General features: G+C 38.0%; 1 protein-coding gene across 1 annotated transcript in view; it reads left to right on the top strand.

The window, feature by feature from the left end:
- Positions 1 to 2,732: 2,732 nt before the first annotated feature.
- LOC110158975 (ecto-NOX disulfide-thiol exchanger 2-like) overlaps positions 2,733 to 15,476 on the top strand; it is a 35,477-nt gene continuing 22,733 nt past the window's right edge. Inside the window, exons 1-2 of the mRNA XM_020923538.2 lie at positions 2,733 to 2,859; positions 15,267 to 15,407. Of these exons, the coding sequence (XP_020779197.2) occupies positions 2,748 to 2,859; positions 15,267 to 15,407 (253 nt within the window). The 5' untranslated portion in view covers positions 2,733 to 2,747. The remainder of the gene's footprint in view (positions 2,860 to 15,266; positions 15,408 to 15,476) is intronic.

The following is a 15,476-nucleotide window of genomic DNA, read 5'->3' as shown; positions in this document are numbered from 1 at the left end:
ATTTGTTTAATTTCAGTTGAAACTCACTGAAAACCCAATAAGCCAAAACATTATTACACGTTGAATTAGTCCACAAACAAGCACTTAGGATTCTCAAAAGAAAACCAAGACAATGTAATCAAATTCTGACATCACATCTGAACAAATGACCAGAACAACAAGTCAACATGCAATTGGCCAGTGTTAGGATACCAAAGAAAAACAGCACTAGGCCAATCAGTATTCTCTTTCACAACTAGGGAATGGAACAAACCAAAAGAGTTAAAGCTACGTAAAGATTCCAAAGTGTTTAACATGGAATTGGTATTGATGCTGTTATTTCCAAATGTAGGAAAAATATCGTTTGTGTATCCAGTCAGAGAGTAGATCAGAGAGTGGGGTGAGAAGGGATAGCGTCTTTAATGTCAAAGTACTAATTTATATCATTAAACAGTTATATTAATCATGTATATAGATTGCATAGTTTAATGTAATTTGGTGTTCAGAGAAAACCAGTATTTTGCTGCATTACATGAGTAAAACCCCATGTGCCTCTGACGTCTGCACAGATCCACTTCTCCTTAATGGTGCAGGATTTCTTGGATTTGTTGAGCAGTGTGAGGGTAAAACATGAGGCGGTAACACTTGGGGGATGCTTGACCTGACCCTGGTTTACACCCGCCATTTCCTCCTGGAATTTCTCCTGGACTGTGTCCTGGACTTGGATCTCTGTTTTCTCTTGGACTTTGTCCATCTCCATGTTGTCTCCACCTTTGTTGTGGAGTGGAATCTGCTCTTGGCGCTTGATCTCAACTTCATCCTCCTCCAAGACTTTGCTGTGGACCTCACACTGGACTTCAACCAGGACTTTGTCCTGAGTCTGGACCATGTCCTGGGATCTGTCCTGGTCTTGGCGATCTTGGAGATTTTCCAGGATTCTCCAGATGATCCCCCTCTCCACAATGTTGCTCTTGTCCTTCATGTTTTGGTCTGTGATTTTGTCCAGGACTTTCTCCTGGTCTAAAGTTGGATTTGATCCTGGTGCTTTTCATGTTGATCCTTAGGACTTTCCTCATCACTGTCTCAGTGATTTTGTCCTGGAGGTTCTTGCAGACCGTCTGGACCTCTCGCTGAGCCTGCATCTTTAGCAGATGCTGGACTTGGACCTTCACTTTGTCCTGGGCTGTTTTTCTTACAGTTCAGACTTTCCTCTCCTCAAAGATACTGACACTGTCTCTTGTGTCCTGTCATCTGCACCTGGACAGACTCACATCTGTCCAGAGGAGGAGCACAGTCGGGGGTTACTATTGAAGTGACGTTTAGTTCCTCTGAAGTTCTCTTTTGTTTTTTGCAGAGATTTTTAGAAGAGTTAAAGGGTGAAGTGTAGTAATTTTGATAAAGAATGTAGCTGATAAGTGATTAAATTCAGTTCTTAATTTTCCTGGATGTTTTTGTGTATTTGGTTAACTCAAAGTTGGGGCAGAGACTCAAATTAAATTAGCTAAAAAATAATTATCTTCAATGGGTCTTTAACCATAAAGAAAAGTACTTTTTACTTTTCAGTGCATCTAAAATGTAGTGGAGTAGAAAGTACAGATGCATGCTCTCAAATATAGTGAAGTAAAAAAAAGTACAAAGTATCCACTGTAAAATGTACATATAAGTAAAGTATGTATATGTAAAAACTGTGCTTGATTATTGTACTTTTATTTTTTTTTACTATGTTACTGTAAACTACTGCAAATAACACAATACAAAATAAGTTAGAGTTTTTGCCAGAAAATAGCAAAATCTGCTCTTGTCCTGTTGACTCTTCTGAAGTGGCTCAGTTAATATTGTCGTCTAATTAACAATCCGCTTCAGCACCACTCTGGAAATATCCTCTCAGAGAAGTAAAAGCATTATCACATGAGCCTGAAAGGAAAGACTCAGTGTTTTGCAGACATAGGAGGAGCCTGAGACTGTGAGCTGTGTGCAGGAGCTGGGCCTCTTATTATTAGCACTGCTGTTGTCTTTGGCATCAGGGAGAGAAGAGGGCAGCAACAGCAGCTCTGAGGGAGAGGGGGAGGAGGGGTGGAGAATGAAGTGTGAGAAAGCGTGAAGAAGTTATATTTATGTTGACTTAAAGGTGGACTGGTTTAAAGGTGTAATGATATCCAACATTTCAGAGCTCATAGTGTAACTGCCAGTCATTTTTGGCCAAAGTTAGTTTTCTGTCTCTGTTTATGCTCCAGACCCGAATGCGTCTATAGGTGTCATTGGCTTCGTCCTTGGCCAGTTAGAAAGTTTTATTGCCATGGAAAATGGGCACATTTTATATCTAGTTTTTCCACTTTCAAGGCACTCAAAGCACTTTACATCCAGAAACTACTCACCCATTCTCACACACATTCATACAGTGTGCACAGGTACTGGGGGTGAGATGGGTTGTGCTTTGTGTTTTGCCCAAGGACACAACAACAAGCATTCATTCATGGAAGCTAAAACCAACCTGTGGGTCAGTAGATCTGACCGTTCTAACAATGCTGTTTAAAGAGAGAGCGGGATTCGAACCACCAACCTTCGGATCTGTAGCCCCAGTCATCTTATTGACAAAAATCTTTAAAAAAAATAATAAATTACTTAGGCAATTTTGCTGTTTGGGTAAGTAAAAGTGCAATTCCTCCTAATTTGATAGACTCACAAGCAAAACAGACTGTGGTATTTCTTTCTTGGACTTAAAACTTGTTCTCTTCTTTCTCTCAGCAGAAGTGATCCACAACCTCCCCATGGAGTCCGGCTCGATGCCTATGCCCATGTCAGACCCCAGCGCCTGGGCCACAGCCATGAACAACCTGGGGATGTCTCCTCTGGGGCTGAGCACACAGACACTAGTGCCAGGTACGGATCTGCATCATAAAGCATTTACAAAGGGAAGTTTTGTGCAGTTTCAGCAGCTATGTTTTCACGTACATCGGATGTCAGGAGTATTCTTGAAATGTCATGTAAACAGTCTGGTGTGAGTAAACTGATTTCTTTGTGATCGTTCAGACCTGGACTTTTGAAAAAGGGAAAATTATGCAAACTAATGTGGAAAATGTTAAAGATTTCAAAATCATTGTACTTTGTCTTTAGTTATACTAAAACTCGTTGATTAACTGACACATGTCACCAAGTGTTTTTGATTTATTTTGTGCATGTTAACACCAAAAATAAGATTGAATTATTGCGTTATTATTATTCATAGGGGTGTACATTGCCATGAATCTGGTGATACGATACATACCACGATATATACTGATTCCAAAACACAGGATGATATGTCCTTTCTTGTAAAACATGACTTTAAACCATTTCCTGTTTCTGAAACTTAAACTGTGATGCCGGACTTTTGCACCGCATACGGACTGAACCAGGACTAAAACAGGACTAAAACAGGTCCAAACCAGGTCTAAACCAGGTTTAAACCAGGTCTAAACCAGGACTAAATCTGGACTAAACCAGTACTGAGTGTCGGAACAGGCCTGGAGGTGCACCCGTGTAGACTGCTGGGTGATCAGGACTGAGGCCAGGACCAGACCGGGACCACACTACGACTGAGGCTGATTTAACCCTATTTTAGGCCTGGGATCAGTCCTTGTTTAGTCTGTATGTGGCGCAAAAGTCCGGCATCACAGTTTAAGTCACGGAAATAGCCATTATCTGTTTTTTTTTCCATTATTCATTTAAACACAAAATCGAAAACTAAAAAAAACCCCAACAAATCATTATCTGTTATTACCTCCGCCAAGGAGGTTATGTTTTTGCCAGCGTTTGTCTGTTTGTTTGTTTGTTTGTTTGTTTGTCTGTTAGCAACATAACTCAAAAGGTTATGGATGGATTTGATGAAATTTTCAGGATTTGTTGGAAATGTGAAAAGGAAGAACTTATTTCATTTTGGGAGTGATCCGGAAGAAATCCTGGATTCTGGATCACTTTGAAATTTTAGTTAACATTGTGGTAAATGGAACCAAAAATTTTGTTTCCAATTAAATACTGTAGATGAATCATATTTTATCTTAGCTTATTTTTACCACCAGTTATTCTTTTGCCCATGTTGCCTGCACCTGTGGATTCACTCTGGTTAATGAGTGGATTTGTCATTATCATGGGCATGTGCTGTAGTGGGTGATTTCAGATTCATTGCTTGTTTGTTGTGTCTAATGACTGCACTCTTTGTTTTCTTGTTGCCGTGGGAACAGCACAGGTGTAGCTAATATGTTTCCTGTGTTGTAGAGCTCATGGCGACAGTGTATGTGTGAATGCTGCGTGTGTGAATGTGTCGCACACAAATGGGACACACATGAATAGCATCACCGTGTGCACCTGTGTGTGACAGCACTACCCCGAGACCTGCTGCACTTAACAAGGACAGGCCTTGCCTCAGGGTGCACTCAGAACAGGTACATGTGCTGTAGACCTAGAAAAAGTTTGATCACAGTGCTGCAGAGAAAGGTAACAGGGCGACTGGGGATAATGGTGGAATTTCATCAGTGCATTTCACTCTTAAAGGGACAGTATTTAGCCTGCAGTCTTACTCTTAAAAGGGTACTATAATCACAACTGAACGTGGGTTGCTGGTGCCATAACCTACATATTCACCTTATTCTGGAAGTTGCCATGCGTGCTGCCATTGTCATTCAGGTTGTATTATTTTGTATGGGGCTCCCGGTCCTAAGACCAAATATGTACAGTACGGACTATAAAGCTGTTTTAAAGCCTCCCAGAGAAAATCGGTACAGTGATGACTTGACTTCACAAATGAACACACTTCAAGTCATATTTAATCTTTTCTCAAAAACGTTTCTCAAACTTGCTATTGATATGAATGGGATTCTTGTATAACTGGAAGTGCCACCACAAGAAAGCGCAGTTTAGGAGCATTTAGAGACAGAAGTGGGCAGGAAGGAATACTGTGAACAGAGGACGTATACAGGTTTTTCTCATTCTCGTGCGCACTGACTGAATGTATGATGCTTTCATATCTGATATGCGTTGTTTGCGCTTTTCATTTTTTTCTGGGTAAGTGGCATTAAAGCGTGAGTAGTGTTGAACAGTCTGCAAACAAATCAAACACGTAGGCTCAATACCGTGCTCAAGCCAAATAAAACAAAACTCCTTTGTCCATTCACAGTTGAACTGGTGATTTTCTCTGTCCACATTGCATTTCTTAGAGCTTCTGCTTCTTCTTCTTTACATTAGTGTCATATGTCTGTGGTCAAGTCCATGGGTAGTCCAAGCTGGTGAACAAAAGAGCGATCAACAATTGTCTATTTGTTAGTTACACAAATCAACTGAGTAAACTGAGTAAATAAAAGCCTAATAAGTAATCAAGCAAGCATAGGGACAGTAGCTATACTTCATAATATAATATAACATGTTTAAATGTGCATTTCAGCATCAGTTTATCCTCCACACAACTGTTTTATGCAGATAATATTATAATGTCGAAGTCTCAATCTTATATCGCACCATGATCAGCTGCAACAAACATGCTACCACTTGACCAATGGCATTGTGACAGAATGACTGCATAACATAGTACTGAAATATGCATCTCATTATGTAACAGTAGTACTACTTCATTACTACTTCATTACACTCCGCTGGGAAAGGCTATCAAATTTTACTGCCTTGTGAAATGCAAGTCTTAAGTCACATGATCAAACTGATATGTTTTATTGGTTGAGTAAATATAATACTTTGTAAAATGTAATTATTTAAACACCTGCAATGTGCATTTATTACTTATGGTGTGTATGTATTTGTCTTAAATACATTTTAAATACATGATAAATAGAAACAAGATTAATAGAATTTCTATTTACTCCCTGCTTACTTGATGAATGGAAGGTTTGGTTTATCAAAATGCGCAACCCTCACTAAGAACTGTGTGCCGAGAGGGGTGTAATATAAGCTCATATTACCTAGTGGACAGTTTTACATCTAGAGCTGATGAGGGAGTTTGTATGGAGTAAAGAAAGCTGTCAAAAATGCAGCTGAAGTGAAGACTGACTGATGCTCGCTGTGGCTGTAGCCGTGAATGTTTAATATCTAAACATACAGAGAACCTGATATTTGTTAATTAGCCCTGGGATAACGTTACGTCGGATGTTAGCCAACTGGCTCCACTATGTTATCTAACATATAGGTGCAATTTCCCGTTCAAAGGAGGTGTTTCTACACAATATTATACAGCAGCGTTCGGTTCCCGAATTCAAGACATTTTTACAATAGATTTTAATTAACCCACTTGTTGGTCGTTGTTGTAGCTTCTTGTGCTATTACTCTGTTTTTACCCTCTGCTACAAACTTGAGCATGCGCAGTCTTGATCTTGATCGATGTTTCTTCTGCTCGATAAATAATGTCTGTGAAGTGATGACGTATTTTTGACAGTAAAGTTCCGTCTGTGAATTCGTATTCGTACTGATGAAAGCGTAATCGTAAATTTTCATTTCGTGATTGTAATTCATGATGTCGTAATTTTTCAATTCATATTCTGATGGATAAAATACACACAATATATTTTATGTACGACTGGACTCATTTGAGAGTTTACAAATATTTATTTTATGCACAACTACAGCCAAATATGCATGGATTTCCCAAATACGCACGGATTTCTATTTTATGCGCACAAATATTTTTGACAGCTTTCTTACTCCATAAGTTTGGCCCTGAACAATGTTTGCAGCTTATGTATCTAAAGTACCTCTTTCATATTGTGGTAGGGGTCTTGTGGGCCAGTACAGATCCCCTCGGGGTCCAGAGTTGGCCCACATTCCGCCTATTGGAGCCTCAGGCTCTAGATTAATGATTGGCTGTAGGTGCTGGGGTTTAAGTAGTGAGGATTCTGATCAGAGAGAGGCATTTTACATTTAAACCATCTGAATTTCAGCACTGAAACTGGCAACCCAAATTATACTGTGAAAAAGATATTAAGACATCTGTTCTTTTAACATTTGCTTACAGTTATGCTTCACTCACACACTTTTTAGTATACATCTTCTGAATCTAGAGGGTTTTAGATTTCAAGTAGTGCATCACATTAGCAAATGGGTTTTAAACTGCCTTGTCAATAAGCATTTCCCTTTTAATACCTTATTCAGAAGTTTCCACAGGCACTTTCATTTCTTACTGGTTGTGTGATTTTGCATAGCTACCAATATCAGCAACAAATAAGTTATATAAGCTACCGACTACTATGAGGTTTTCAGTTCCCTCTGACAAAGGGTACATTGTTAAAGGTGCATTGTGTAACTTTTTCTTTTCTGGTGGGTCCGTCAAATGCTTTTCTCTATAGAGATGTTATGTTATGTAATGTGCTTTGTCTGAAATGTTTCATAGTATGGCATAAAAACCATCTATCTTCATGGAGACCAAATCAGACCAAGTTAAAGATCAGATCTTTGGAGAGTTCCAGTTTTTCTAGGTATTTTGGAGCTGTAAAACCATATGTAATTGAAGAAATGTAGAAACTTTGGAATATTTCAGGTAGAGCAATGACATATCCATAGAAACAAGCAGGTGACAGACCTACAACCAAAAAGTTACATAGTGCACCTTTACATTAACTTCTAGGTGCACATGAACATTGAACATTTTACACTAATCAACCTACTTTAAACAGTATTTTAGTAGTAAGTAGGGAGGTCACAGTATCACATTTTATTGTGAGGAAACCCCACAGTGTTACAGTATATCACCTGGTTTATCAAATCAAATTTCTGATTGATAAAATAAAAGTTAAAGTGACATAAACAGCCAGTTGCTACAGCACTTTTTAAAAAAATATATATTATTTTGGAGCATAGATTGAATGTAAATTATTTAAAGTTGCTTCTAAAATGGTCACAATTATATTTTAACTCTTTTATTGTGGCTTGGGTAATCATGATTATCGATTAACCTAATAATCTTGACATTCCTAGTAGTAAAATTTTTAAGTGAAATGAATGAAATACCCACTTCAATTCAAAGTGCCAACACAAACAGAGGTGTGGGGTCACGTAGTTGTAGAAGAATAAGGTGGATATACAATTGGAGTTCTTCACCAAGAATCCGACTTTTGGTACCTGGTTAATGTCAATACACATACTTTATTCCAGGATAGTAAGATGTGATTTTCTGGATTCTTTCATCTAAATTGCCTGTAAACTGAAAGCACATAATGGCCCCACGCAGCCTTGATCTGTCACACTGCTCTTGTCACAGAACACCGTGTGCCTTTGAAGAGATCGATCAGTCGTCCTTTTGGTGGTTCAAGATAAGACGGTTTCATTTTACGCCTGTTTAGTGTCTGTCAGTATAATTAGTATACGTTACCTGTGACCAAGACATTTAGTCTGACCAATGCATAAACAAAGAAATCTGGACACTACGTTAAACCAGCTAGAATATAAATATCAAGAAAAAAAGTAAGGATGCAAAAAATGTCAGTGGTCGGATATCGAAAAGTACCACATATTTAGCACTAATGTTTTGTTGTGGACCAGTGAGATGAAATAGAGAGAAGCAAGATGTGGTTGTACGTTTACCTAAGAGACACATTATTTTTTTAAATCCTACATAAACGTAATTATTGATAGAGAAGTGAAACATTTAAGTCACTTCAGCTTTAATATTGGCAAACAGCGTTAGCAGCCACAATAGCAAGACAATTATCAGATATTCGTATTGACTGAAAAAATCCATATACTAGGACCATCTCTAAAAGTCAAAATAATATTTGTTTAGCATCAGTGAGCTACAGGACTATTAATGATGAAAATGTTGGCGCTGTATGCTTGAATAGTTGCATATTATATTCCTTTCTCTTTTTTCTATTGCCTCTACTGACATAATTGACTATCGGGACTCTTACTACTAAAAAAAACAACAAAATGTAATACTATGTTTGAGCTTGCCAGATGAATTACATTTGCCATTAAGATTGTGACAATTTGACATAGTGTATCAGGTCATAAACTGGAAATATCAGTGTAATTGTATCACATTCACCTTTGGAATAAAGCTGGAAATCCCATCATTACTGAACATCTGGTGTCCACATACCAAACACAGATCCTGTTCCAGTAGTGTTCCATGTGTCTTTCCCAGGCTTCACCGGGAATCCCTTGGACCATAATAAAAAACACATGGAAATTACAGACCTGCCATGACATCTGTCTAAACACTGAACTCAACTGTTTTACGGAACTATTACATTTACTAAGTATTTAATATTCATCTGTATTTTGTTTCATGCTGTCAACATACTTGCCAGGTGTTGTTGTTTATACAGTATATGTAACCTGCACTCTTGCTGGTTTAAAAAGGGAAGTAGAATCACAACTTCACCTGGAGAGCCTGTGACTTGACCTGCGTATAGAGGACACATGTTTTTTTCTCATTTAGCTCAGCGGCTGCGCTCCTGGTCATGGTTTAAACCTGGTTAAGTCCTGGTTTAGACCTAGTCCAGTCCTGATGTAGTCCTGGCGATCGACTCAGCGGTTGTGTATATTTATGCTAATGACACTGGTTTAGTGCTGGTTTAAACCTGGTTAAGTTCTGGTTTAGACCTGGTTCAGTCCTGATTCAGTCCTGTTCAGTCCTGTTTCAGTCCTGTTTCAGTCCTGGTGTAGTCCTGGTGTAGTCCTGGTGTAGTCTTGGTGTAGTCCTGGCGATCAGCTCTGTGGTGGCGGCGTGAGTCTGCTAATGACACGGCGTAGGTTCAGTCCTGGTTTAGTCCTGGTTTAGTCCCAAACTACTGGGCTGTCGAAGTAATGCGCTGCAGAGGCTGCAGTAGCCCTAATTAATGATTGGCTTTGATTTGGTTTAGGTTATGAGGATTCAGATCAGAGACAGTTCTTTTAGGTTTAAGAACTGGCAACCCAAATGAAAGACTTGTGTGAGGCTCATTCTGCTTTCTGATCTCCCATGAAAGTGTGAACTCAGAAGGTACAGGCAAAAATGATAATACAGTCACTGGTTTTAGTCAAAGAATCTAACCCAAATTAGGAACAACACTTTTTTTTTTTTTCAAATTGTGTATAAATCAAAATTTAAATTACAAATGTTGTCAGTTTATCAAGAGTCATATTTTAATTCCAATTGCAATTAATGTGAATGTCATGATTAAAAAATGAATCATGCCTGCAGTGGGTGACTCCTGGCATGAATTTGAGAAGGCAGATTGTAGTCACTGTTTTGGTTCCAGGTGGTGTGGTGCTCCCCTCATTAGAGAATATTACCCAGCATGCCTCACAGCGATCACTTATGTCTCTATTCTGTCCCCACCACTCTCTCCCTCCAGGACACACATTTCTCCTGGGAGTTACAGAGCGGAGAGGGGCTGGAGCTTAACACAATTTGTATTCTCACTCTGCACTTTGTGATGGATAGACAACTGAAATTGTAACTTCAAGCCAAGCCAAATACACAACAAAGTCATTCAGGATTTCAGAATAGTGCTACAATATAAGTATAACTATAACTACTACTACTACTACTACTACTACTACTACTACTACTACTACTACTACTAGTACTAGAATTTTCAGTCAGTATATTATGATACGACAGACACTTTAGTCCCGTTTTCTGTGACCGTCAAAACTAAATCTTGAAAACGTCGTACTTGGATTAATAGATCAGTGCAATGCTTTGTTATTCACTTATATAAATAAATATATATTCATAAGGCAAAGATGGAAGTCCCAAGAATGTATTAAAATGATTATTGTGAACTTTAAACCATGTTAAAATGCTGTTACCTTATCCAAAACATACCTGGAGTTGTGTTTTGTCTCATTTACACATGCTTGAGTAATCCTTTATGCATCTATCTACATCTCCAAAGCTTAAAATACTTTGTTCTACCTTGTGATGTCATGAAGCGATAGTTTTCAAGCTACTTTTTACCTTTAGTTGAGTACAGGTTCACAATTCCAGAGGTGAAATTATCCAAACAATTCAAGTGAAGGTGAACAGAGTTAAAAAAAACAAACAGTGGAGCACTTTCTGTATGACATAACAAGGTGGAACCAAGTGTTTTCAGATTGAGAAAAGAACATGCACTGAAAAATACACTACTGGTCAAAAGTTTTAGAACATTACACTTTTCATTTTATTTATTTTTTTTACTGTTGACCAAAACATATTCTAACTTTTGATTCATGAAAGTGTCCACTATTGGCATAAATGTGTGGCACTTGTAGGTTTCTTGGCTTTCACTCTTCTGTCCAGTTCATCCCAAACCAGCTCGATGGGGTTTAAGTCTGGAGACTGTGCTGGACACTCCATGTTTTCAAGCTCACCATCTTGTTCTTTTTTCCTGAGGTAGTTTTGGCAGAGCTTGGATTTGTGTTTTGTTATCTTTTATCTTTTTTTTAACCTCTGGCTGTTCAGTTCTTACCTTTGTACGATTTTAATCTCTTCACTGGACTTGCACGACTTGAATTGCAATAAATAACTGGAAAAATTAGGGTATTCTAAAACGTTTGACCGGTAGTGTATGTCGCTGGTTTGCTTTTAAAAAAAAAAAGAAAAAAAAGATGGAAATGAGTTGCATGCAATACAATTACTTATTTGATTCTACCACAAACTATACAAATACTTTTCTGGTAACATGAACATCACCTTTTCATGTTTATGAAATGTGAAATCATGCTGAATACACATACATATCTTATTTAGACAAACTTTATTGATCCACAAAGAAAATTATTAAATTATTTACATTACCTTATCATGAAAATTTGCCTTTTTCTGGTTTTATTTTTTATATATAATTTAATTCTGTTGACACAATTATTTTAACAGGCAATGTCAAATGTTCTTAAAGGGTTTCAAAGTAAAAGAATACAAAGACAGTATTTAATTTTCCACAGTTCTGTATTGAATCAAAATATAGAGAAAGCGCAGGTAAAGAGACACACAGTTTGGGGTTGGACAGTGAAGATTTATTCCAGTGAAGACACATGATTACATTATGATTATCTACTCTGTGTTGTACATGTTTAAATATACTTGAAGCATTTATTACTCTCTAATACAATAATGGACCAAAACAGAATCACGTGAACATTAGAACTGTACAGTACATGCAGAAACAATACTCACCATGTGCTACTTTTCTCCTCAAAACACAGTAAGGCATCTGGTACAAAGTCCTCCTATGTGTGAATGGAGCAAAGCACAACTCCAGGGATGCTTTGATGAGTGAACAAGATTATAACTAATATTATTATAATTATAGATGCGAAATAGCATAATATGGGCTCTTTAAATCCTATGGTGCACAATAATGTAAAGTGCATATGGGCCTATATTTACTGTGCACCTACTTAACATTTTACCATTAACTCAAAGGGGAGACCACCAGGAAAATGACTCCAGTAGATCACATTCATTTAGTCTAATCACTCTTTATTCCATTAGGCTGGTTTCATTGCTATTATATACAGCAGTGCCATTTCTCAGCAGGAGACATTTATTTCTAATCTGCACGTCTTTGTTCATTTGAGACAGGCTTATTAAATCACCCAGCCTCTCTTTGACTCTAGATTTAGCCTGCGCTCTTGAGGCAGTTTCATTCTTTGTTGCTAACTTAAATGACTAAGCTTTGTGCTAAATGGTGCAAGTGGTAAAGTGCTGTTATTGAAAAGAGAGTCAAAAAAATAAAAAATGAAATAAAAACATGTCCATTTCTCTATTGTGGGTATTTTAAAACATGTTCTCCTGCAGTTGTGCTTATTTTGCAGCTGACATCATCAGCATTGCCTGAGAGTGTGATGTTAACTGGAGGCACTGCACTGTCTAAAGTCATGTTACTCAAGTTGGACTTTAATCTGCGCTTTATTTCAACACAATAAAGAACTGTCTTGGTTGGAATTGCAACAGGAGAGATGATTTGTGCTGTTAAACAAGTTTCTAAAATAAAATCGCAGTCACAAGCTAGCCAGAATTAATCAGCAGTTTTTCCATTAGTCACTCTCAACTTTTTGTTGAAAATCAAACACCTGAACAGGACTAAAACCTTTTTTTTTTCTTTTTTTTTGGTAGTTATTGCTAATGTGTGTATTGTGTCACTATGGTAGCTGCAGAACTATTTGCCATAGACATACACGCAGAACCCTCTCAGCATGATGTGACAGCAAAGTATCAAGTATCAAGTGAAAAAATTTGATGACGCCATAATCTCAAAAGTGGGCATGGGCCTATATAACTCTATGAGAGTTTTTGAAATAAGTGTCCAAAATAGAATTCCACAAACAAACATTGGATTACTTTGTAATTATTTGTTACAAATTTGGTGGTGCCATAAATTCAACTACAAACACTTAAAGGGACAGTCTGGAATTTTGGACAAAGGACCTCATTTCCTAGTTAGCCAGAGTGTTGGAGACTTGTGGAGACATTTTTTTAAATATTTCATCCAGTCCTTGTATTTGCAGAGGTCACTGGTGCTAGACTAGTGCATGTCATAAGCCTTAGTTAGCCTGCCACTAAAAACAGTCTTACCCACTCCACAAAGCACCTGAAGCAAATCTATTATTGCGCCAGACTATCAGTGTAACTGCCTGTGTCGACAGAATAATTTTAGAAGTAAAACCAACCTTGTATTTGAAGGATTTACGTCTGAGCAGCAGCAGTGAGTTATACTTCCTGACAGAAAGCTTGGCAGTGGCGGACTGATATCACCTTACACCTATTTTACCAGCAAAGTAAAATTCCACTGCTGCTGAGAAAATATTCCCTCAACATGCGACGATTCATGCAATGCATGATTTGCTTCAGGTGCTTTGTAGAGTGGGTAAGTTTTTAGTGGCAGGCTAACTATGGCCATTGACATGCACTAGCCTAGCACCAGCGACCTCTGCAAATACAAGGACTGGATGGAATATTTTCCATCACTCTGGCTCACTAGGAAATGAGGTCCTTTATCCAAAATTCCAGACTGTCCCTTTAAGTGTTTGTAGTTGAATTTATGGCACCACTTTCTGAAGCTTTGTTTAAAAGAAAAAAAAAAAAAAAAAAACTTTGTTTATTTATGATAGTGATGTTTATGATTTCTGTTTCATGTGGACAGTCTTTGTAATAACAAGATTTTTAACCATAAACCAGGTCAACAAATTTATAATCTGACAGTTGAACAACAACTCTGTTCTACCAGTTTTGAACAATAGGGACTCGAGAATGTTTCGTGTACCTGCCTATTACGTTAAATGAGTTGACATGACCTTTTCGCGCATCTCCTATTTTGTCAAGTACCGATCTTGCATTTTTATGTGTCATTATTCCTCATCAGCTTCTTATTCATCGCAGGTACCAGTGATGCAGATGTAGGTGGCAGGGTCATTTCCATTTCAAAAGCACTGTTCCAGGAGTGTGCGCACTTAGGTACATATGTGTGAAATAGGAGCAGCTGTTTTGATAACACATAAGGTAATTGTTTCAGCAGCAGAGTGACATGTGACTGACTCTGTGGGAACTTCATCCGATATGCGCAGTGCTGATGCCATCATTTATTCATAAATGTTTGCATATTGCATTATGGGCTGTTGGTCTCGGAAGAAGCATAAAACATTCATGACTCTGTACACAACTGTAAAACATAAGTAAATATTTAGGCAGACTGCCATGTTTATACTGTACAATGTGGGTAACATTTTAATATAGATACTTTGCAGTGACATTTGGATGAGGGTGTTATACTTGTATCTCTATGGTGGAATGTTCAGCAGTTACTATGGTGACACAACGCAGACACTAACAAACACTGTCAGATAAGTTTTAAGATTGTCTGAAAACTCAAGACAAGATGCAAAATGGATTTAAACTACACTTTTTCTCAAGACTGTGATCAATACGAGTGCTTATGGTCCTGTTTAGGTGTTTGACTTTGAACAAAAAAAAGTGAGCGTGATTAACTGCCTCGTTTCTTTACTGACTGCTTCGCATAGCAACCTACATTTGGTTTGTCAATTAAAAATTATCAACAAAATTCTTAATGATCAATTATCAATTAGTCAATTAATCGTGATCATCCCTAATTGTAATTTCAGTATATGTGCGAGAAAATCAGATCACCTCTTGTAGTTCCAGCTAAATCAACTCTAGATTGTGATAAAACAAAGCTCAGATTAAGGTGTAATTTGAGTAACAGATTCTCAGACAGAGCAGTGCCTACAGTTAGCTTTACACCCCCATTGATTGTTGATGACATCAGCTGCAAAGTCTCAATATTAGGCACTTTAACCTCACTTGTTTTCCCCTCTGTTTCCAGACTATGAGCCAAATGTGGGCCTGATGCCTGAGTTCGGCCCCTTGAATCCACTCATGCCCGGTCTGGGTCTGGTACCAGATGTTCCTGTTGTCAAGGAGATCATCCACTGTAAAAGCTGCACCCTGTTCCCTCCCAACCCCAGTAAGTCACTTAACTGTACAAACTTAGCAAGAGCCAAGCAATCGAAGGAACTGTTGATGACAATTCAAA

The sequence above is a fragment of the Boleophthalmus pectinirostris genome, unplaced genomic scaffold, assembly GCF_026225935.1.
Source record: "Boleophthalmus pectinirostris isolate CB_2022bp ecotype Guang Dong unplaced genomic scaffold, ASM2622593v1 HiC_scaffold_23, whole genome shotgun sequence".
In the NCBI taxonomy this organism is placed as follows: domain Eukaryota; kingdom Metazoa; phylum Chordata; class Actinopteri; order Gobiiformes; family Gobiidae; genus Boleophthalmus; species Boleophthalmus pectinirostris.
Note: the sequence above shows the minus strand (reverse complement) of the source record. Positions and strands in the feature narration are given on the sequence as shown.